Consider the following 25,421-nt stretch of genomic DNA (forward strand, 5'->3'; position numbering starts at 1 on the left):
ATGCTAAGAAGGGGAGAAACTCCCCAAATACAGGTGTGCAAAGCTCATAGCATCATACCCAGGAAGACTCGAGGCTGTAATCGCTGGCAAATGTGCTAAAACAAAGTACCGAGTAATGGGTCTGAATACTTATGTAAAAGTGATATTTTATTTTTTATTTACATTTGCAAAATGTTCTAATCTTTTTGCTTTGTCATTATGGAGTATTGTGTGTAGATTTCTGGAAAAAACGATTTAATCAATTTTAGAATAAGGCTGTAACGTAACAAAATGTGACTCGATTCAGGAAACTAGGCGTATGTCGCAAGTCACGACTTCACAGGAGAGCCGTTTGAATGTAATAAATTTATTTTTATCAAAATGTGTTGTTTTTTTGGCAGAAATGCCTTCTCGAATATGTGAGCTTTCATGTGCCTTAAGAAACTATTATGCCATCTGTAAATATGAATAAAGTTGTTAAATGACGAGCCTAGTTGGTTTAGCCAAAGAAAAAGGTGGAAGCCTTACCGCAACTACAGAGTTGGGGAAACACGTGTGGACCTGAATTGTGATAACTGCAATGGCCAAAACCTTCCTCCCATAGATGGGCTGCCTCTACAAGCACCACCTGGACTGGACACAGCTAGACAAACTTATATTTTTTGAGAAGATCAGGGAGTTCTGCAACAAAGAGGCTATGGACATCACATGCCCTGCACCAAAGTCAAGGGCAGGACAGAAACAGGCTCTCTCTTAAAACACGCCATACCTTGCTGCTACAATTATTATAATAAATAAAAAAATCCTGCTACTGCCACTTTGCCCCTGATTGTAAGCATATAACTACCTCGTCTGTCACTGATATCGTTATTGATATTGTTCTTGTACATACAGTAGTGGCCAAAAGTTTTCAGAATGACACATTCATTTTCACAAAGTCTGCTGCCTCAGATTGTATGCATATACTCCAGAATGTTATGAAGAGTTATCAGATGAATTGCAATTAATTGCAAAGTCCCTCTTTGCCATGCAAATTAACTGAATCCCCCAAAAACATTTCCACTGCATTTCAGCCCTGCCACAAAAGGACCAGCTGACATGTTAGTGATTCTCTCGTTAACACAGGTGTGAGTGTTGACGAGGACAAGGCTGGAGATCACTCTGTCATGCTGATTTGAGTTTGAATAACAGACTGGAAGCTTCAAAAGGAGGATGGTGCTTGGAATCATTGTTCTTCATCTGTCAACCATGGTTACCTGGAGGGAAACGCATGCCATCATCATTGCTTTGCACAAAAAGGGCTTCACAGGCAAGGATATTGCTGCCAGCACTCAAATCAACCATTTATCGGATCATCAAGAACTTCAAGGAGAGCGGTTCAATTGTTGCAAAAAGGATTCAGGGCGCACAAGAAAGTCCAGCAGGCGCCAGGACCGTCTCCTAAAGTTGATTCAGCTGCGGGATCGGGGCACCACCAGTACAGAGCTTGCTCAGGAATGGCAGCAGGCAGGTGTGAGTGCATCTGCACGCACAGTGAGGCGAAGACTTTTGGAGGATGGCCTGGTGTCAAGAAGGGCAGCAAAGAAGCCACTTCTCTCCAGGAAAAACATCAGGGACAGACTGATATTCTGCAAAAGGTACATGGAATGGACTGCTGAGGACTGGGGTAAAGTCATTTTCTCTGTTGAATCCCCTTTCCGATTCTTTGGGGCATCTGGAAAAAAGCTTTTCCGGAGAAGACAAGGTGAGCGCTACCTTCAGTCCTGTGTCATGCCAACAGTAAAGCATCCTGAGACCATTCATGTGTGGGGTTGCTTCTCAGCCAAGGGAGTGGGCTCACTCACAACTTTGCCTAAGAACATAGCAATGAATAAAAAATGGTATCAACACATCCTCCGAGAGCAACTTCTCCCAACCATCCAGGAACAGTTTGGTGATGAACAATGCCTTTTCCAGCATGATGGAGCACCTTGCCATAAGGCAAAAGTGAAAACTAAGTGGCTCGGGAACAAAACATTGATATTTTGGGTCCATGGCCAGGAAACTCCCCAGACCTTATCCCATTGAGAACTTGTGGTCAACCCACAAACAAAACTCCACAAATTCTGACAAACTCCAAGCATTGATTATGCGAGAATGGGCTGCCATCAGTCAGGATGTGGCCCAGAAGTTAATTGACAGCATGCCAGGGCGGATTGCAGAGGTCTTGAAAAAGAAGGGTCAACACCGCAAATATTGACTCTTTGCATCAACTTCATGTAATTGTCAATAAAAGCCTTTGACACTTATGAAATGCTTGTAATTATACTTCAGTATTCCATAGTAACATCTGACAAAAATATCTAAAGACACTGAGGCAGCAAACTTTGTTAAAATTAATATTTGTCATTCTCAAAACCGTTGGCCACGACTGCTGTATATTATTTCATTTATATTGACACTTTCTGATATTGCTACTATGCAGGTAACTATTTGGCTGTGCCGTTTACACCTTCTGTAGTGACCCATCCACATAGCAAGACTTAGCAAAGTATTGATATAGAAAATTAATATTGATATGTGGTCGTAACATGATTTTGTGACGTATCACAACAATATCATGTGACCGTATCAAGTGTCCACCACACAAATATATGGCGCATGCATCTGTTTATGTATTGTACATGTGCACCTCACTCAGGTTTCAACTCCGGTTGCATGGCCTTAACTTATGTATGGAATACTATGTGATAAATGCATGTGTAAGAGTATATAAAGTATGCTAATGTACTGGTGTGAAGGCATTTGGGCAGTGGTGTAAAGTACTTAAGTAAAAATACTTTAATGTACTAAAGTATTTTTGGGGGGGTATCTGTACATTACTTTACTAATTATATTTTTTGGCTACTTCTAACTCACTACATTCTGAAATAAAATAATGTACTTTTTACTCCATACATTTTCCCTGACACCCACAAAATCAAAATGCTGTTGCCTAAAGATAATCTAGTAGTTGCAATATGTCCTACTCATTCCTCTCATTAGGTGTTATGGTTAGTCTACTGTACAACTAAGCCATCTTTTCATTTAGGAGACCTTGAAATTTCTAAGCGTCTTCTGCAGAAAATCAACAACTTGACTGGACTCCCATAAGCTCCTCTTCCTATTCCCAAAGCTAGGCCGGGTCAATACAGACTTGCTCATGAATAAGCTTGTTAAAAAAAGACATGTATTCCCTTGTGGTGGAAAGCAGCTGCATTTTTTTGTTTTCTGCAAGGACTCTTTTAGGAATCAATCCCCTATCGATGTATTGAGTTATTCTGTCTCTGTGCTCCTAATGGAGGGAGCACTATGTCCAGCCTCTGAGACATGTTAATGATGATAGCCATCCCTGAGAGGGGTAGATCACTGGGCCATTGAAGGGCCATATCCATTCTTCTCTAATGCTTTAATGCAACCACTGGCCCTTTATGGAGCCGGCCAGAGGCTCTTTTATTCATACATCAAAAAAAGTTAAACTAAGCACTCCAGATTTTGAATTTGAAGAGTGAATGAGTGATGTTGGCCTCTGTCCAGGTGTCCTACAATTTTGTGATTTCGCTCTCTGCTGTTTTGTATGGGCTCTTCATCCCATCCATCATCAGAGTTCTGTTCTAGAAATGTCCTGCTATGTTATTGTGTGGGAGCATTCCTTCGGTTCTGTGTTCTATTGGTTCATATAGGATTTCCCTCCCCTTAATGCATGGCCTAAAATAGGGAAATGGTTAAGGCCTAGCCTACTTCACGAGATGTATCAGCCCATCTTGACAAGGCGTTAAGGCCATTTTGTGGAATAGCAGTGATTTGTCCATAGAGGCTCGAGACAGGATTGTGTCGAGGCAGAGATCTGGGGAAAGCTACCAAAAAATGCCACGGTGGCCTCCATACTTCATTGAAAGTAAGAGCTGAGTGTGCTTCTGGATGTGCTGAATGCCATATGGAGAAAGGAATTCTGATGTATGAGCAATTTGCTACCACCCTTGGTACCCTGGCATTGTCCTTCCACGTCACTCAGTTCTTGGCGGTGCAGCTGCACAATTTGATGCAGCTTCTGCCACAGCACTGTCCTCTGTCTGCTTTTTGTATGAGTACAGACAGTCACCTTGAGTGCTCCACAGCAGTGGTTCTCAACCAGGGGTACTTGGCCTATCCAAATCAAATTTTATTGGTCACATACACATGGTTAGCAGATGTTAATGCGAGTGTAGCGATGCTTGTGCTTCTAGTTCCGACAGTGCAGTAATATCTAACAAGTTCACAACTACAACAACAAGTGTAAAGGGATGAATAAGAATATGTACATATAAATATATGGATGAGCGATGGCCGTGCTGCATAGGCAAGATTCGGTAGATGGTATAGAGTACAGTATATACATATGAGATGAGTAATGTAGTTTATGTAATCATTATATAAAGTGGCATTGTTTAAAGTGACTAGTGATACATTTATTACATCCAATTATTAAAGTGGCTAGAGAATAGAACCTGTTTTTCAGTCTCTCGGTCCCAGCTTTGATGCACCTGTACTGACCTCACCTTCTGGATGATAGCGGGGTGAACAGGCAGTGGCTTGGGTGGTTGTTGTCCTTGATGATCTTTTTGGCATTCCTGTCACATCGGGTGGTGTAGGTGTCCTGGAGGGCAGGTAGTTTGCCCCCGGTGATGCATTGTGCAGACCGCACTACCCTCTGGAGAGAGCCTTATGGTTGTGGGCGGAGCAGTTGCCGTACCAGGCGGCGATACAGCCCGACAGGATGCTCTTGATTGTGCATCTGTAAAAGTTTGAGTTTTCGGTGACAAGCCAAATTTCTTCAGCCTCCTGAAGTTGAAGAGGCGCTATTGCGCCTTCACCACACTGTCTGTATGGATGGACCATTTCAGTTTGTCCGTAATGTGTACGCTGAGGAACTTTCCACCTTCTCCACTACTGTCCCGTCGATGTGGTTTGGGGGATGCTCCCTCTGCTGTTTCCTGAAGTCCACGATCATCTCCTTTTGTTGATGTTGAGTGAGGTTATTTTCCTGACACCACACTCCGAGGGCCCTCACCTACTCCCTGTAGGCCATCTCGTCGTTGTTTGTAATCAAGCCTACCACTGTAGTGTCGTCTGCAAACTTGATGATTGAGTTGGAGGTGTGCATGGCCACGCAGTCATGTGTTAAGAGGGAGTACAGGAGAGGGCTGAGAACGCACCCTTGAGGATTAGCGGGGTGGAGATGTTTCCTACCCTCACCTCCTGGGGGCGGCCCGTTAAAGTCCAGGACCCAGTTGCAGAGGGTGGGGTCGAGACCCAGGGTCTCGTAGGGATGCCGCCTGGGCCGGCAGCCTTGCGAGGGTTTACACGTTGGCCACTGTGAAGGAGAGCCCACAGGTTTTGGTAGCGGGCCGTGTCAGTGGCACTGTATTGTCCTCAAAGCAAGCAAAGAAGTTGTTTAATTTGTCTGGTAGCAAGACGTCGGTGTCTGCGACGGGGCTGGTTTTCTTTTTGTAATCCGTGATTGACTGTAGACCCTGCCACATACGTCTCGTGTTTGAGCTATTGAATTGCGACTCTACTTTGTCTCTCCACTGATGCTTAGCTTGTTTGATTGTCTTGCGGAGGGAGTAGCTACACTGTTTTTATTCGTCATGTTTCCGGTCGCCTTGCCATAATTAAAAGCAGTGGTTCGCACTTCTTGTGCGAATGCTGCCATCAATCCGCGGTTTCTGGTTAGGGAAGGTTTTAATAGTCACCGTGGGTACAACATCACCGATGCACTTGCTAAAAAACTTGCTCACCGAGCCAGCCTCGGACAACAACATTGATGTATGGAGCGTGGAATCCGATTGGTCGGACCAGTGTTGAACAGACCTTAGCATGGGCGTTTCCTGTTTTTAGTTTCTGTCTATAGCCTGGGAGCAACAAAATGGAGTCGTGGTCAGATTTGCCGAAAGGAGGGCGGGGGAGGGCTTTGTGTGCGTCGCGGAAGTTAGAGTAGCAATGATCCAAAATTAGGGATCCTTGTTTTCAGATTAGCTTTGTTAAATTTCCCAGCTACAATAAATGCAGCCTCAGGATATGTGGTTACCAGTTTACATAGAGTCCAGTGAAGTTCTTTCAGGGCCGTCGAGGTATCTGTTTGGGGGTATATACACAGCTGTGATTTGTAATCGAAGATAATTCTCTTGGTAGATAATGAGGTCGGCATTTTGATTGTAGGAATTCTAGGTCAGGTGAGTAAAAGGACTTGAGTTATGATTACACCACAAGTCGTTATTCATAAGGCATACACCCCTGCTCTTCTTCTTACCAGAGAGATGTTTGTTTCTGTCGCCGTGATGTGTGAAGAAACCGGGTGGCTGTAGCGACTCTAACATATCCCGAGTGAGCCGTGTTTCTGTGAAACAGAGAATGTTAGTCTCTGATGTCTCTCTGGAAGGCAACCCTTGCTCAAATTTTGTCTACCTTGTTGTCAAGAGACTGGACATTGGCGAGTAGTATACTTTGGAGCGGTGAGCAATATGCCCGTCTACGGAGCCTGACCAGAAGACCGCTCCGTCTGCCCCTTCTTCTCCTTTGCATCCCAGTATCTCTACTTGCACATTCATCTTCACATTTATCATGCCAGTGTTTAATTGCTATATTGTAATTATTTCTCCACAATGGCCTATTTATTGCCTTACCTCATTTGCGCACACTGTATATAGACTTTTTTTCTATTGTGTTATTGACTGTATGTTTTGTTTATTCCATGTGTAAGTCTGTTGTTTGTGTCGCTTTGCTTTATCTTGGCCAGGTCACAGTTGTAAATGAGAACTTGTTCTCAACTAGCCTACCTGGTTAAATAAAGTTGAAATATATATTTTTTTAAATGTGGGTAGCCAGAGGGACACTCCAACACTCAGACATCATTTACAAACAAAGCATTTGTGTTTAGTGATTCTGCCAGACAGAGGGAGTAGGGATGACCAGTGGTGTTGTCTTGATACGTGCGTGAAGTAGACCATTTTCCTGTATGGCTAAGCATTCAAAATGTAACTTTTTGGTGTCAGGGAAAATGTATGGAGTAAAAAGTACATTATTTTCTTTAGTAATGTAGTGGAGTAAAAGTTAAACAGAAACCCCCAAAAACTAGGTAAGTAGTACTTTAAAGTATTTTTACTGAAGTACTTTACACCACTGCTAATTTGAAGGGGTCCACATACTTTTGTATATATACTATATATTGCGATTCGATACTGTGATTTTATTGTGATTCGATGTTCCAAACATATTGTTAACCATATGTTTGCTGCGGAGTGACGAAAACTACCCCCCCCCRCCCCKCCCCKATGACTAGTAGTAGCACTTAGGTTAGAACGTGTGTAGCTATAGCTTCAGTCGGCCAACAACAGACTTTTAGCCAGTTTGGTTATAGACATTCATTGTCTATTAAACTCAGCAAAAAAAGAAACGTCCCTTTTTCAGGACCCTGTCTTTCAAAGATAATTCGTAAAAATCCAAATAACAGATCTTCATTGTAAATGGTTTAAACACTGTTTCCCATGCTTGTTCAATGAACCATAAACAATTAATGAACATGCACCTGTGGAACGGTCATTAGACACTAACAGCTACAGACTGTAGGCAATTTAAAGTCACAGTTCTGAAAACGTAGTACACTAAAGAGGTCTTTCTACTGACTCTGAAAAACACCAAAAGAAAGATGCCCAGGGTCCCTGCTCATCTGCGTGAACGTGCCTTAGGCATGCTGCAAGGAAGCATGAGGACTGCAGATGTGGCCAGGGTAATAAATTGCAATGTCCGTACTGTGAGACGCCTAAGACAGCGCTACAGGGAGACAGGACGGACAGCTGATCATCCTCGCAGTGGCAGACCACGTGTAACAACACCTGCACAGGATCGATACATCCGAACATCAAACCTGCGGGACAGGTACAGGATGGCAACAACAACTGCTCGAGTTACACCAGGAACACACAATCCCTCCATCAGTGCTCAGACTTTCCGCAGTAGGCTGAGAGAGGCTGGACTGAGGGCTTGTAGGGCTGTTGTAAGGCAGGTCCTCGCCAGACATCACCGGCAACAACGTTGCCTATGGGCACAAACCCAACGTCGCTGGACCAGACAGGACTGGCAAAAATTGCTCTTCACTGATGAGTCGCGGTTTTGTCTCACCAGGGGTGATGGTCGGATTCACGTTTATCGTCGAAGGAATGAGCGTTACACCGAGGCCTGTACTCTGGAGCGGGATCGATTTGGAGGTGGAGGGTCCATCATGGTCTGGGCGGTGTGTCACAGCATCATCGGACTGAGCTTGTTGTCATTGCAGGCAATCTCAACGCTATGCGTTACAGGGAAGACATCCTCCTCCCTCACGTGGTACCCTTCCTGCAGGCTCATCCTTACATGAGCCTCCAGCATGACAATGCCACCACGCACAGAATGAGCAGTATGGCTGATTTCCTGCAAGACAGGAATGTCAGTGTTCTGCCATGGCCAGCGAAAAGCTCAGATCTCAATCCCATTGAGCACGTCTGGGACCTGTTGGATCAGAGTCCATGAGGAGGAGATGCACTGCAGTACTTAATGCAGCTGGTGGCCACACCAGATACTGACTGTTACTTTTGATTTTGACCCCCACTGTTGTTCAGGGACACATTACTCCATTTCTGTTATTCACATGTCTGTAGAACTTGTTCAGTTTGTCTCAGTTGTTCAATCTTATGTTAATACAAATATTTATACATGTTAAGTTTGCTGAAAATCAACGCAGTTGACAGTAAGAGAGGACATTTATTTTTTTGCTAAATTTATGATGGTAAATGTTTATCTTCTTGTATAACAGTACGATAAATAATTATGTTCTGAACTGCTAATAAGTGATGTGTTTCAAGGCTGCTAGTTGGTAGCTAGTAGGTGTAAGCCAGCAGGGGTGTAAAAGGGTCTATGCTACTATAAAAGGGTCTATGATACTTATTTGACTCACCACCTGGATTTGGTCTTGTGTATCAAAATTAGAAATTGTGTAGAGACTCAGAGCTACAAAATGGTATATCATACACTGCATTTGAGGAACAATGGTAAAGTAATTCTTCTTTGAAAGTTGATTAACCTTGTAAACTGACTTTTGAGGAAATGGTATTTGAATGTTTTGGTATCTAGTGTAGAGCTCTTCTTTGTCTACACCCATTCAGCATTGTTCACACCCTCTTAAGCTTTAGCCCCACCCACCTCGTTTCGCTCTTGGAGCGTTCAGAGCGCACACTTGATGCTCTGGCCGCTTATTTGTTTACCTCTGGATAACATGAAAACAGCTTAACCAGCACCGCTGGCAACAATTTCATTACTCTTTTTTGCCGACGTTTTCTGACACCGGTCATATTCAACAGGTGTTGTACACTTTAGCTTAAGACATGTAGCTAGATAAGCAATGAACCTAGCTAGGTAAACAAAGTGTAAGATAACACACGTCACATAACGTTAGCTAACAAGCCAGCCAGCTAATGTTAGCTAGTTAAACTACAATGAACATTGTGCCAAATCATGTCGTTTCTACCCTGCATAAATATGCTGGGAGCTAACCAACCAGGTTCAATGTTAGCTAGCTAACATTAGGCTTTAATTAGCAAACGGCTCTGAGATACGAATAATAATGTCATACACGTAACTTTAGCTAGGGAGCCAGCCAGCTTAGCTTAGCTTTAGCTTAAGACATGTAGCTAGCTAGCTAGGTAAACAATGAACCTAGCTACAAAAACAACGTTTTTAAGATCACATGTCAAGTAACGTTAGCTAATGAGCCAGCCAGCTAATGTTAGCTTGTTAAAAAACAATGAACATAGTGCCAAATCATGTCGTTACTACCCTGCATGAATCTGCGAGGAGCTAAGCGACCAGGTTCAATGTTAGCTAGCTAACATTAGGCTCTAACTAGCAAAGCAAATGGTTCTGGGATACGAATAATGTCATACACATTAGCTAGCTATCTAGACTATCTTACCCGTATACATCATCATGCAATGATGGACGCATCTCCCTGTCACGGATGGCATGCCACGGTTGCCCTTAGTTTGAAGATGTAATCCGGAGACAGGTGTTTTCTCCATCTCTTTAGCTATCATACTCTAATTCCACTGATTTCAAAACTCGATCATCCAAAAGTGGAGAGCATCACTTATGCAGCTCCACTACACGATACTTAAAAAAAAAAAAAAAAAGCTGCGTTCGACAGGATTACCAACACAGACTGACCAGCTCAAATAGACAGAAGCCTTCTATATGGCAGACCAATCCGAACTTCTTTCTCGGCATGTCCAGCCCACTCATTACCTCAGCCAATCATGGCTAGTGGGAAGGTTGCTTACTTTCTCTGTGGCTTAACCAACAAGGCTCGTAATTTAACAATTGTATTCGTATTTACAGATGGCATACCAGTTTGTTATCAAGGCACATGAAAGTTCACATGTTCCAGAAGGCATTTCTGACAAATAAAATCTATAAAAAACGTTAAAATGGCTCTCCTGTGAAGTCGTGTGACTTCCGACATACGCCTACTTTCCTGAAACGGGTCACATTGTTTTAGCTGATACAGAATAAAGAAATCCCAGGATATTGTCAGATGATTAGTTAGCTTTATTCAGAGTGCCAAATATTTTTCCAATAACAATTGGACTTGGTATGATGTGGGTCTTTACCATCTTATGTGGACAGTGGCTTCACTCCTGCTCGTTTAGTGCTCTCTCTACATCACATTTCCGAACGCTTTTTCCGAAATGACTTCGGTCAAATATAAATTTCTACCAAAATACAAGTGTAAAGTGATATGACGTATTGGGACTTTTAGTTGGAATGATAATAAAGATCAGAATGTTTAACAGCAACCTAATTCTGAAATCTTCCCTTTTTAAAGCTGTAACTTTTGGACAACCTGACTAAATTCACGTAGAAATGGGAGTTATGGATCTGTCATTCACATTGAAAGCGAGTCTAAGAAGCAGTATATCTGTTATAATGTGTGCTATTTCTATGCGTTTTGTTTCTGCATCTTTTTCCTTTTGGTTTTGTACACCAGCTTCAAACAAATAAAAATTGTATTTTCTACACTTTTTAAGGGTTTTGTCACAAACTGAAATTAGGCGAAACATTAGAATTTTAGCAACAAGGAAATGGCGGAGCAATTTAAAGTTAAAAGGCTTATTTTTATGTCTTGAGGTGCTTTGCTCTGACATTTTGTGATCACTGGCTAAATGTCAAGATCGTAGCTGGAAGCAAAACTCTCACAAAATGTTGTGGTGCTACTCTACTCTCATTGGTACTTTTTTCTCTCGCCCAACCGCGGGGAAAACAACTTGTGCTTACCTAGGTTACTTCATTGGCTCACAGCAACAAAATAAAAATGTGGTTTGCTTGCTATAGTCAATTACAAAACGATACTGAACAAAAATATAAATGCAACATGCAACTTTTTCAAAGATTTTACGGAAATCAGTCAATTGAAATAAATGTATTAGGCCCTAATCTATGGATTTCACATTACTGGGAATACAGATATCTATCTGTTGGTAACAGGTACTTAAAACATTTTTTTTTTTTTAAGTAGGGGCCTGAATCAGAAAACAAGTCCGTATCTGGTGTGACCACCATTTGCCTCCATGCAGCGTGACACATTGGCTTGTTGATTGTGGCCTGTGGAATGTTATCCCACTTCTCTGAAGTTGCGTGATATTGGCGGGAACTGGAACACAGTTTTGTGCACGTCTATTCAGAGCATCCCAAACATGCTCAATGGGTGACATGTCTGGTGAGTATGCAGGCCATGGAAGAACTGGAACATTTTCAGCTTCCAGAAGTTGCTCACAGATCATTGTGACATGGAACCAAGTATTATCATGCTGAAACATGAGGTAATGGAGGGGGATGAATGCCGCGATAATGGGGCTCAGGATCTCATCACTATCTCTTTGCATTCAAATTGCCATTGATAACATGCAGTTGTGTTCGTTGTCCGTAGCTTACGCCTGCCCATACCATAACCCCACCTCCACTGCGGGGCACTCTATTCACAACGTTGACATCAGCAAACCGCTCGCCCACACGACACCATACACGTGGTCTGCGGTTGTGAGGCTGGTTGGACGTACTGCCAAATTCTCTAAAACAACGTTGGAAGCTGCCTAAGGTGTAGAAATAAACATAAAAAATGGCAACAGCACTGGTGGACATTCCTGCAGTCAGCATTCCAATTGCATGTCCCCTCAAAACATGGGAAATCTGTGGTGTTGGGTTACAAAACTGCACATTTTAGAGTGACCATTTATTGTCCCCAACACAAGGTGCACCTGTGTAATGTTCATGCTGTTTTTAATCAGCTTCTTGATATGCCACACCTGTCAGGTGGATGGATTATCTTGACAAAGGTGAAATGCTCACTAACAGGGATGTAAACAAATTTGTTAACAAAATATGAGGAAAAAAAACTTTTTGTGAGTATGGAACATTTCTGGAATATGTTCTTTCAGCTCATGAAACATGGAATCAGCGTGTTACGTTTTTAATTAAAAATGTTGTTCCATTCTGCATTTTAAGAAAAGTACATGTCTAAAGATCACTTTTCAACATTGCCTGGTCCTTTTTTTTAACGTATGAATTCTGGAAGACTGAATGAAGTGTGTGTGTGTGTGTGTGTCACATGGATAGGTGTTAATGATTACAGATATGAGTTGGAAAAACATGGAACATGGAAAAACATAATATTATAGGTCTTCCCTCATGCCCCTTTTCATGACGGTGCTAGCAGCCACTTGAGTTAGTGATAACTAGCTAACGTTACTGACTGGAACATTTAGCTAGCCAAGACCAACAACGCAAACAGACTATACCACTACATATAGTGAGTGGAGTTACAAACGGACTATACTAAACAAGTGAAATGTTTTCTACACACACAGCTATATGTAGCCTACTTGGACAACGGGCCCCCACATTTCCCCCTCTCCCACGCTGAATAGCCTGAAGCTACAGGGCTCTTCTCGCATGCTCTATTTCCTATGTGGGATTATTGTGAACCGTAGGTCAGGATTTTTGACCTGGTGTTACATGTACATTGAAAAACAAAGCAGCTTTTCGTCACGTTTTGTTATTTCTGTATAACAAATAATTGACAACGAAGTTGGCTCTTTTACCATGGGGATCAGTGGGGAAGAATGTTTGTTTCCCCAATTTGTGGGCGTGGTCAATTCCCCTCAACCAATAAAATTGCAGTACAATTTTTGCTCATACTTTGATGTGAGGGAAGACCAATGTTGAAGGTCAGACAGGGATAAAGATGCCAGCAATGTGGAATTGTTTCCTTTGAAACAAAATCCTACATTTCCCAATTCAAGTTTCTCAATTCTGATTAGCCTAAACTTAAATGATCCAATACTGTCTTCAAGTATAAAAAAACATATAAGAAGCCCTAGTCACCGCTATATGGTTTTGTGTCAATGTTTATAGATGTGAAGTTCCTCGTCACTGCCTGGGTATATCCTATTGAGTAAAAACAGAGGCAAGAGTGCTAAATGTGCTCACTGATGCATACCCTCTCAGGTTAAGTCTCTCCAGCTCTAATTTCCAGTAACAGAGTTATGGCCTTTCATGTTTTATGACTTCACCACTCAGTAACATTGGCCTTTTTTAATTTTCACAATGACAATGAATGAGACCTGTCTCCCCTAGTGCTTTTTCTCCTTTTCTTCTTCTGTTTCTAAGGCCTATTCATAAAAACTGCTCTGTGTAGGCCTACTTTCTCTTGTTTTACCTCAGTGGATAGATGTGTGTGTGCACTTGATCTATGTGAGGGGAGTAGTGTATGCATGTGATGTGTTTGTGCCCTAAGTGTGATTTTCTTTTGCCTCTCACTCAAACCCTTGTATATTTTTGTCTTATGTTGCACCTACCCCATATTTTCCAGGAATATTCTTAACATGTTACTGAATATGTCCTGAGTATTTTCAGATGTCATTATCAACAAAGTACAGTAAATGTAAAGCACATGAAAGCAACCGTGTAATGTTTGGATTCAGTCTTCTCAGGTTAACTGTTGTGTTTAGTCTAAAATTTTCCCATTATCTCCAAACTGTTCCCTTTTCAATTGCTACCATGCTTATGCATTTCATATTTCTTCTGTAATATGCATTTCAATTTAGCCCTATCCATATAGGCCAATTCCCATGAGTGTAGGGTTAATAGCACTGGGTAGGTAGTCTCCAGAGCGCTAATGAAGATAATTACTGTAGAACGAGTGTCTCTGGGGAGGGCAGCCTCCTGCCAGCCACCCCTTACTGCTATCTCTCTCCTGGTGCCGGCCTGCAGCGCATGCACGACTCACTACCCTAGCCACACTAGCTTCTCCGTCATGTGTGTACTAGCAAGCGATCTAGCAAGCTAGGTAGTGCTAGGTATCAACAGCCAATCCTCTACGGTCTGGAAGCTATAGTGAGCTTTGATTAGTGCACAGCGATATCGCAGAGTATGTATAAAGTTCTACTTTCCCAAAAGTAGGTCCCACACTGTTCCCGCTCCCTCGCCGCTGCTCGCATCGGCCAATGGTCCTCCCGCACGCTCCAATGTTTCAACGTTCCCAATGTGCTCTGTGGATCTTGGCCGTTAATCTTGAGTTAGTAAGGACTTAACCTTGACTCAGCAGTCACTTGACTTCGCTGTGACTTTTCCATGACTTACAGCACTTTACTGCTAAAAGAGTCAAACAGGAATTGAAATGGAATGAAAGAGAATCCTGTGAAAGTACATACTGTATGTGCCTGAAAATACTTTCAAAAGAGAATGGGAATGGCAAGCAAACTATGGAAATGCAATCACCATGTTTTCTCTCTCGCTGGGGCTTCAAGATTTCAAATGTTGGCACTGTAGTACTTCCTATGACAAATCACACGCTAATCATGTATCCCTGCATGTTGTCCCTTTTGTGGTGAAAGAAACACACAGAAATAACTGCATTTAGGCAGAGAGAAGAGGCAATGGGATAAAAGGGCTATTTGTGAGAGTGCCAGGGTAAAGCCTTCCTTAGACCTTCCTTGGTATAACTGTGGTTATACAGACCGGTATGTGGGTGTTAGTGTACTGGGGAATAAAGTGCTGTGGGGGTGTCTCACTCCTCTATTGTTTAGTGCAAGCTAACTGTCAGCGCCTGTAGGGACTCCGCCAGCCTCACTTCCTATTCAGCAGCTGTTATTTTGGGATCTTTTTCTCTCTCTTTGGTGGGAGAGACTAGCCATCCCTAATCGCTCTGAAGTGTGTTTTCTGCTCCCCCTCTCCAACTGTTCGCCAGGTACACGACAGCTGCTTTATTTATGCTGGTGTTTTTCAAGTTGCCTGGAATTAAAAGGAGTAACAAAATAACTTTTTTCTCCTCGGCAGACTTTGTCAGAGCTTGTCAGGTCAGATTTATTATTGAGCTCCACTGGTTTTATTACCCCAAACTCATGCTAGCCTGTTAATGATCTACTCACAAGATGTGAGAGCTCTCAAGGCGATGTTGGATCTGAAATGTAACCCATTTCATCCTAAAGATGTCTCCTTTCTGTTGAGTCCTCAGAGACCCAACACCACTTCTCATTTTACAATATTATTATTTTAAGATGCAGGTGTTATTATGCTGAAACACTGTAGGCTAGTTCTTTCTGCGCACTTCATAACACTCAGCGTGTGCACTAGGGCTGTGATTTGCCAGGGACATCACAATACGATATCACAATACTTAGACAAGGTGCTGATACAATATGTATTGTGGATTCTCACGATTCCATACTGTATGTATTGCGATTCGATACTGTGTTAAATTTTTATTTTATTTTATTTATTACGACTCAATGTTCCAAACATATTGCTCACTACATGTCTGCTGCAGAGAGACGAGAGGGAATGAGAAATTAAAGTGCTGGGAAAAATGTTATTTTTACTTAAAATGAAGATGGAGAACAGGCTATAAAAAACAAATACTGGAGTTTTGGTGCAGGCACAGCCGACTAGCTCAAAAATGTATTGTCAAAAATAATATTGCGATATCTCGTAGAAAATATCCCGATTTTTATGTAGCCTAACTGTATAGATTTTATTCTTCAACACTAGTGTGGACTTGTTATAAAATATGTGTATGTATTGAAGTTCAGGTGAGATATTATTTTAAATGCCACTCACATCTGAACTTCAACACACACACCTACCACACACACACACATAGCCAGTGTTCAGAGTTTAGACTACAAGGGGACTAAGAGGAGGGAAGTCCATGGAGTCCCAGAGATAACCTCACATTTAGTGCCAATAAGTACAGGACAGGGAACTTGTTTCTGTTTGCCTCATGGAGCTTTGGAACATGTTCCGCTAAAGTGAAGTGGACATGAGAGCGAGAATGCAATGTGTTACCTTTTTTAAACAAGGACATAGGCCAAACACTCACAACACACAACTCGCCCACTAACACGCAACACTGCCTCCACTCACTTATAACATGCAACACCTAACACTACTAGATGAGGAACAAACCATCAGACTGAATACTGGTTGTTGCTGTGTTTCTAAAAAGCCCCCAGAGAAGTTTCACGAGAGGGTCAGCTCTGAGCTCAGTCTGTGGCTTTGAATAACTTAGGCGTAGATAAATGCGTTGCCCAAAGTAGGGCAACAGAAGGGTTTTGAATGGAAGCAGTGGACGTGAAAAGCAATTCATATATCTGGTGCCCTGCCATTGAACTGTGTTATACTCCAGTGAGACAGACCGTCTGGCCATTATGAATGTAGGATGGAGCCAGTGTGCCACTGCCATGGGGACTGATGTAATTTTGTTTCACCCTAGAACTTCTCAGACACCCCCTTCAAAGAAAGAAAACAGGCATACTTGTGGAAGACGATTCCTTCCAGGCAGAGTCACAGGACCCGCATATGCCCCTCATTATTCCGTGATGTAAGGGAGACTAATCAGCATACTGTAGTATAGGCTGCTTCCTATGGAAGCTGGGCGTTTCTGCTCTAATGAAGTCTCCAGTGCGCCTTACCTGGAAGGGGGTAGCAGTGAACAATGCATGCAATACTACGCCATCAAAAAAAGTCTGTGATTTCCCCCCCCCCCCCCCCAATGGTTTATATATCTTTTCACACTAAAAAGATGGAATAATACTGTGAAATTCTGAATATGATAATAATGCTATTTTAGTGTAAGAGCTGTTTGAAAAGACGGCCTGAAATATCAGCCTTGGTGGGATGAAGTTTTGTCCTTCCATGGTAACATCACCATGAGGTAAATTAGTTAATAGACCAATAAGAAAGAGTTTCAATCCTCTCTGTCAATAACAGCACATTTTCAGTTTCCCCCTCCTGACTCAGACCACTCCCAGACAGTCCTAGCAAAATTCTTGCTTTAGAAATTGCCCTTTGCTAAGAAGCTATTTTTGTTTATTTCTGAATCACAGTAAGGTACTTAATTGTTACGCAGAAATGATTTGATATTGAGATAAAAATGGCTGCATTGGACATTTTTTAACATGATTCATACTTTAGAAAGTCGTTTGCTCTATGCACAATGTACTTCTTATGAATGCACATACTATTTTCTTCATAAACTACTCGAAACAAATTGAATGGATGACTTGAAAGGTAGATTTGAACACATTGATTTAAATAAGTCTTACTGCGGGCTATTGTTGCACATTTTGGGGAATATTCAGAGGTGGAAACTTTCTATGGGAATATATGCAAATTATTGTTAATACCATTTAAATGTGATGTTTTTTGCATTGGATATATTTACCATATCATATGGAGACAGTAGTAGACGTAATTGCACATTTATTAAATCCTTCCAATAGAAATAAAACAAACTATTTATTTAGTTTAATTAAATAAGTTGACTCTTCAAATGGGATGATTTCACTGAACAACAAAAGGGAATATTGAATGATCCCCAATGATCCATCGCATCTCCCAAAAACATTTTCAACATACATCTGTAAAATGATAGTCTAGAAACTAAAGAGGAAAGATCCTCAGATCCACAAAGTCCCTTCCACCAGGTGGCTGATGAGATGTTGGCACGACTGCAATATTGCATATCCATCCCAAAGCCTTTGCTTGGAAGTGTACTTCGCCAGACTGCCAAGAACCTTGCCCTCATCCAGGCCAAGGTGGCAAGACACGGTCGAGATGATACCATAGGCCTTGTTGATCTCTGCACCAGACAGGATGCTCTTGTCAGCATACTTGGGGTCCAACATGTACGCTGCGACGTGTATGGGCTTCAGGAAGAAGTCTTCACACATTTTTATGTATTTCAGAACTGCAGTTTCTTCTGCTTTAAGCAACATTGAAGTGGGCAGGGCAGTACGGATTTCTTCTCTTACATCTGCAAGCAGAGTCTGAACATCAGACAGGATGGCATTGCCTCCCTCAGTCCGTGCGATGGCTATTGCTGTAGGTTTCAGGCTGCTTACCACTCTCTCCCAAAATAAATCATCCAGGAGGATCCTCTTGATGGGGATGTCCATACTGTGATATGGCCAATTCTTGGAGAGACTCCTTCCCCTCCAGGAGACTGTCAAACATGATGACAATACCACCCCAATGTGTGTTGCTGGACAGCTTCAATGTGGTGCTCTTATTCTTCTCACTTTCCTTGGTAAGGTAGATTGCTGCTATAACTTGATGACTCTTCACATACGTAACCATTTTCTTGGCTCTCTTGTAGAGTGTATCCATTGTTTTCAGTGCCATGATGTCCTTGAGGAGCAGATTCAATGCATGAGCAGCACAGCCAAAGGGTGTGTCCACTTTAGACCAAGCAGCCTTCATGTTCGCAGAATTGTCTGTCACTAGTGCAAATACCTTCTGTGGTCCAATGTCATTAATGACTGCCTTCAGCTCATCTGCAATGTAGAGACCGGTGTGTCTGTTGTCCCTTGTGTCTGTGCTCTTGTAGAATACTGGTTGAGGGGTGGAGATGATGTAGTTAATTATTCCTTGCACACAAACATTTGACCACCCATCAGAGATGATTGCAGTACAGTCTGCTTTCTCTATGATTTGCTTGACCTTCACTTGAACTCTGCATCCAGCAAATGAGTAGATAAAGCATGTCTGGTTGGAGGGGTGTATGCTGGGTGAAGAACATTCAGAAATCTCTTCCAATACACATTGCCTGTGAGCATCAGAGGTGAACCAGTTGCATACACAGCTTGAGCAAGACTTTTATCAGCATTTCTCTGACTACGTTCCTCCATTGAGTCAAAAATACTTCTGATTCCAGGAGGACCATGAGTTGTTGCTATCGATAAGGTGTCTGATTCATAATTTTCACCTCGAATAGAAGTAGAGGTATTTTTGTCCGAGGTTGCTTGTTGTGAGGGAACTTTATGCACTTGGTCAGATTCTGTATCTTTGTTGCATTCTTCTCATATGATTTGGCACAGTATTTGCAAATGTACACAGATTTTCCTTCTACATTAGCTGCAGTGAAATGTCTCCACACATCAGATGGTGCCCTTGGCATTTTCCTGTAAACATTAGAAAAAAATGAGTAAAGAATCAACAAATACAATTCCATGTACAGATAAATAGTTAAGCAGCTAGATTAAACAACTCCTTTGTAAACTAAATGTTTTAAAATGAAGCATGTATGGAAACAGGTGAATTAACAATCCTCAGTTAGCAGGCTCAAGCAAGCTAACACCCACATGGTAGCAAAAACTAACTAGCAGAAATTGTTAACAAATAAGAAATGATTTAAACAGATTTTGCTGTAGGCTACTATTTACTAATTAACAAAAAATATTGTATGTCATATAAAATATATTCACCCCACCCAGTATTGTAATCAAAACTTACCAGAAAGCATGTAGTCCTTGGCTCAGACAGTGTAGTTGTGTGGGCTCAATACCATATCATTACTGTGCAAGAGCTTGATAATCAGCTGTACATGTGATGGAAGAATGCACTGTGCATGCAGAGGGTTGCAATTCCTTTGAATTGGGGATAGTTTAACCAAAAAATGCCACAAGACCTAGAATTGCCTTATGTTTGTTCCACAAAAAAGGTTCACTGTTATAAATTAACTTCTTTGAAGAATTTAAGCAAAATTCCCAGGCTTAATTTCTCATGGTAAATTTCCGTAAGTTTCCTGGAAAGTTTCCGACCCTTTGCAACCCTACTGCGGGCTAAATGATTGATGTTCACACTGTGTCATGCAGCCTACTGTACATATGTGTTATAGGAAGTGTAGGTTTGACCTTGCTGGCTTCCACTGTGAGGTTAAGCAGGGTCAGAGTTCCTCCCTTCAGTTAGTCGTGGATGCCGTCGAGATGGCCTAGTGCTCTCAGCCCGTCTCCTCTCTCCTCTTCTCATGAATGATGGAGAGGCTCCCAGGCAGCTCTGTTTGAGAGTCAGTGCTTCGGCTTGGCCTTGTCAGACCCCTCGCACCACTAAGTCAGATGGCAGCAGCCCCTCCCCTTCCACTCCTCATCTGCATCAGCCTTCAGTCAACCCTTCCTTGTCAGGATTCATTTTTTAAAGGATGTCTGAAATATGGCTTGTTTGATCAGCCCCTCAGACTTTGTTACACTTGAGGAGGCCTTCATTATTCATCAGCGGGGCTTGTAGTGGATCACGACGGGATTACGCCTGCTGGAGTCACACACACGTTCTTAAGCAGGGATGGAATAAGAAAAGAAAAATTAATTATCATGTGGCACTTTTTGCTTCTTGAAAGTTACCAAATCTTGAAAACTTGACTGACATGCAAAACATTTTGGGACTCTATCAACAGTGGACTAATGGGAATTTTTGGGTGCAAAATATAGTTTAAGTAGATTTTACCTTTTACCTGAATTTCTGTTACGGCAATGGCTTTGTTTTCCTTAACAATGTTAGACTGACTGCAGTCGGGGTAATGTGCCCATCTGACAACACTGAGGGCGTTTAACCTTAACACAGGTGTCTCACAGTAAAACCCAACGTCTGTTTAAAACTTCTTGGAACTATAGGGGGTGCTGTTCCGCATTAGCATATTTTGGTCTCCAAATTAAACTGCCTCGTGCTAAATTCTTGATCGTACAATATGCATATTATTGTTATTATTGGATAGAAAACACTTTCTAGTTTCTATAGCCGTTGGAATTTTGTCTCTGAGTGGTACAGAACTATATCTACAGCACTTTTCATGACAGGGGTCAGATTTCAGAAATTTTTACCCCTGATCTGGAGTCTGTTTTTAAGGTGACAGTGAATGCTATGAAGAAACCGACACTGCCTGACGTCTTCCTCTGGGTGTCTGTACGTCATCACGTTTTGAATGGAGTCGATTGCACAATCACAGCCACTATAAAAGAACCAAAACGTGGAGGTACCTCCCTTCTCGTCGCGCCGCCTGAAGCGTGAAGGACATCGGACTTGCCCCTTTCAAATCGTTGTTTTAGCCAGCAATTTTCTCTGGTCATGTTTTTACTCGTTATAGTTGTTAAAACATCATAAATGTAGTTAATTTGAACCGTTTTATAGCAATTTATATCCGTTTATGCGATTCTGAGGAATTTCTTTGTCGTGCACTTTCTAGCTTGGGAACGTTTCGGTCGGTCTCGTCGTTGTTTAGTGGACATTTCGAAGGACAGAGGACATCTATCGACCAAAAGAAGATTACAACATAGAAAGGATACATGCCAGAATCTGATGGAAGAAGCTCAAAGTAAGCAATATTTAATATGATAAATCGTTGTTCTGTCGAAATATTTTTAACGCTATTTGCCATTTTTGTTTGTTACGCGTCCATTGGCGAACCCTTATTTGAAAAGTAAGGAATTAATTTTTAGAAAAATGTAAGTCAGCGGTTTGCATTAGAGACCTAATTTGTCTCTTTCGATTACTGTCAACCCTGTATTTTGTAGTCACAGTATATATGTAGCTTTCAATTAAACTAGATCACTCTGAAAGAGATGACGTCAGACATTTTGGGCTGATCTTCCTACGTATTTTTCATTGGCTGTACCACGGTGTTGTATCGGCTAATTATGCACATTTTCGAAAACTGTTATTGATATTGTTGTAAAATGATGTTACAGGAGTGTCATCAGGAAGATTCTGAGAAGGTGTAAAAATATAGTTATTTTTGGCGGTGATACGTTATAGCGCTCTTTGGCTGATCGACTGCTCTTGGTACGGTTTTCACATGTGGTATGCTAACTTATCGATTTATTGTGTTTTCGCTGTCAACGCTTAGAAATCTTGAAATTTGTCGTGAGATCAACAAGATCTGGGTCTTTCCATTTGCTTGGCTTTGTCCTATGTCTTATTGAAAAATGTTTTATTAGAGTAAATTGGGTCATACACGTTGCGTCTCTATAGTAATTCTAGTCGTCTTTGTGATGGTCGGTGCAATTGTAAAACTGTGATTTTCTACCTGAAATATCACTTTTTTCCTAACAAAATATCCTATCCATTAAATATGTTATCAGACGTGTCCATCTGAAAGAGGTTTTTCTTGAGTTAGTGGCTACTGAATATCTAGTTTAGCCGAATTGGTGATAGCACCTGATAGTAGTAGAAAAACTGATGAGTTAGAAAGTGGGTGTATTTTGCTAACGTGTTTAGCTAATAGATTTACATATTTTGTCTTCCCTGTAAAACATTAAAAAAAATCTGAAATGTGGCTTTATTCACAAGATCTGTATCTTTCATCTGGTGTCTTGGACTTGTGATTTAATGATATTTTAGATGCTACTATCTACTTGTGAAGCTATGCTAGCTATGCTAATCTCAGTGTGGGTGGGGGGTGGGTGATCGGACCCGGGGTAGAGGCTCGTTAGAGGTTAATAGTGCCAACAGCTGGAGCTAACAGCCTAGCTGCATCTGCTGACTGAGCAAACAGTTTGAACACATCCTAGGCCTGTCTACCGGTCTCATTATGGGGGATGGAGAGGCAGGGGAAAGGGAAAAGGGAGGCAGAAAGGGTGGAGAGATGGAAAGGGAATGAATGCACTCTGGAGAACTGAACATAAGTAAGGCTTAATCAGACACGCCTGCACTTCAGGTATGGTTATTCCTCTAACCGAGAGTCAGTCAAACCTTGATAAACGTTTGGGCATATTGATAATTCCTGAACATCACCAGATGTTGAAACAGCGGCTTGTGCAGTGCAAAGTAATCTTTGCATGTAAGGCCTAATTTGAAACAGAAATCTTAGGCTGTCACTAAGGATACTCCTCACAGAAAACCTGTGCCTGTGTAGTCATATTCTTAGTAGTATGCTTCCTTTCAGGGGAATAGAAAACCAAGTTTAATCTCTCATGGCCTCAACTGCTGTGCTCCCTGATGTTGGATTCCTTCTAGCTTCCTAGTGTTTAGCTAATTACGTCTTCAGTTAAATATTTGGTTACTTTTAACAAAACATTTCAGCAATTCCCTCTTTGTCTCTGTCTCCCTCTCTGCAGTGTGCACGGGTGAGTTCCAGGCGATGGCTGAACCTGCAGGAGTATCAGAGCAAGAAGCTGATGCAGGAGAGTGGGGTTACAGTCCAGCGCTTCTACGTGGCTGACAATGCCCCTGACGCCCTGCAGGCTGCCAAGAGACTCGGTGAGTGGACATCACACTAACACTTAGGCCTAGCCTACACTAAAACTGCAGTCTACTGCAACACTGGGTGTCATTCAGACTAAAACCATGACAATATGCTCTAGGGCTACACAGGGCCAAGGTTGCAGGAGTGGCATTAATCAAACATGGTATATTGTGTTTAGCAAACAAAATCTTTGTAGATTCTGGTGTCTCTATACTGCGGTTTGTTTGAGGAGCATCCTGCCACTGTCGTCGCTCTGTTAAAGCTCTGTTTACGTAGCAATCCCCAGACAGCCAGCCCTCTTCCAGACGTGCAAACTGCTGTGGTTAATCTTGGCTGAAGTGTTATCAAGTTTAATTGTGTGTGTGAGGTTTGTTTGGGAGCAGGGCCCATGTTCCTTGCGCTCAGTGATCATACAGGCTCAATTCTCGTCACCCCACTCAACCATACTAATTATTTTCACACACGCACTCTCTCTTCAGTTTCACTTTCACTTCTTCTCTCTCTCTCTCTCTCTCTCTCTCTCTGTCTCTCTCTCAATTCAATTCAATTCAATTCAAGGGGCTTTATTGGCATGGGAAACATGTGTTAACATTGCCAAAGCAAGTGAGGTAGATAATACACAAAAGTGAAATAAACAATACAAATTAACAGTAAACATTACACATACAGAAGTTTCAAAACAAGAAAGACATTACAAATGTCATATTATATATATATACAGTGTTGTAACAATGTACAAATGGTTAAAGCACACAAGTTAAAATAAATAAGCATAAATATGGGTTGTATTTACAATGGTGTTTGTTCTTCACTGGTTGCCCTTTTCTTGTGGCAACAGGTCACAAATCTTGCTGCTGTGATGGCACACTGTGGAATTTCACCCAGTAGATATGGGAGTTTATCAAAATTGGATTTGTTTTCAAATTCTTTGTGGATCTGTGTAATCTGAGGGAAATATGTCTCTCTAATATGGTCATACATTGGGCAGGAGGTTAGGAAGTGCAGCTCTCTCTCTGTCTCTCTCTCTGTCTCTCTCTCTGTCTCTCTCTCTCTCTGTCTCTCTCTCTCTCTGTCTCTCTCTCTCTCTGTCTCTCTCTGTCTCTCTCTCTCTCTGTCTCTCTCTCTCTCTGTCTCTCTCTCTCTCTGTCTCTCTCTGTCTCTCTCTCTCTCTGTCTCTCTCTCTCTCTGTCTCTCTCTCTCTCTGTCTCTCTCTCTCTCTGTCTCTCTCTCTCTCTGTCTCTCCCTCTGTCTCTCTCTCTGTCTCTCTGTCTCTGTCTCTCTGTCTCTCTCTCTGTCTGTCTTTCTGTATTAATAAGATATTTTATTATACACACACACACACACACACACACACACACACACACACACACACACACACACACACACACACACAAACACGTTATTCTATCCTCGTGGGGACCTCAAATTAATTTCCATTAAAAATATAAAAAAAAAATTCCAACCACCAACCACCACCCCAAACATAACAAAAACAAAAAACCTAACCCCTAAACGCCTAGAAAGAACCAACCCCCCCCCCCACACACACACACACACACACTCACTCATATTTTTAATTCAGTGTCCTTGCTGTGGACAGCCATCTCTAGCACATTGTTGTTGGCCAGTGAGATGTTGGGCACAAAGGGCCTGCCTGGGGAGTTCTCAGTGTCTTGGCGGTGATGCGAGCCAAGATAAACGGAGGAGGAGGAGGTGTAATATCTCTGTGACAGTCCCAGTTGTGCTCTCTTTCACTCAGCGTTGAGAGAAGGGGACATGCAGTTGGACGGGGCCCAGATATTGAGCCCTCAGCAGACCTCTACTCTGCCCAGACCCTTTGGCTGCT

At 42.0% G+C, this 25,421-nt stretch overlaps 1 protein-coding gene and 1 long non-coding RNA gene across 2 annotated transcripts in view; both read left to right on the top strand.

The window, feature by feature from the left end:
* Nucleotides 1-25,421, top strand: part of LOC139028366 (uncharacterized) — a 474,307-nt gene that overhangs the window by 357,079 nt on the left and 91,807 nt on the right. The gene's annotated exons all lie outside the window — the stretch shown is intronic.
* The window catches only part of suclg2 (succinate-CoA ligase GDP-forming subunit beta), a 131,263-nt gene that overhangs the window by 14,035 nt on the left and 91,807 nt on the right, over nucleotides 1-25,421 (top strand). The window contains exon 2 of the mRNA XM_023996335.2: nucleotides 23,448-23,589. Coding sequence (XP_023852103.2) covers nucleotides 23,448-23,589 — 142 coding nt within the window. The remainder of the gene's footprint in view (nucleotides 1-23,447; nucleotides 23,590-25,421) is intronic.

Source organism: Salvelinus sp. IW2-2015, linkage group LG11 (assembly GCF_002910315.2).
Source record: "Salvelinus sp. IW2-2015 linkage group LG11, ASM291031v2, whole genome shotgun sequence".
Taxonomy (NCBI): Eukaryota; Metazoa; Chordata; class Actinopteri; order Salmoniformes; family Salmonidae; genus Salvelinus; species Salvelinus sp. IW2-2015.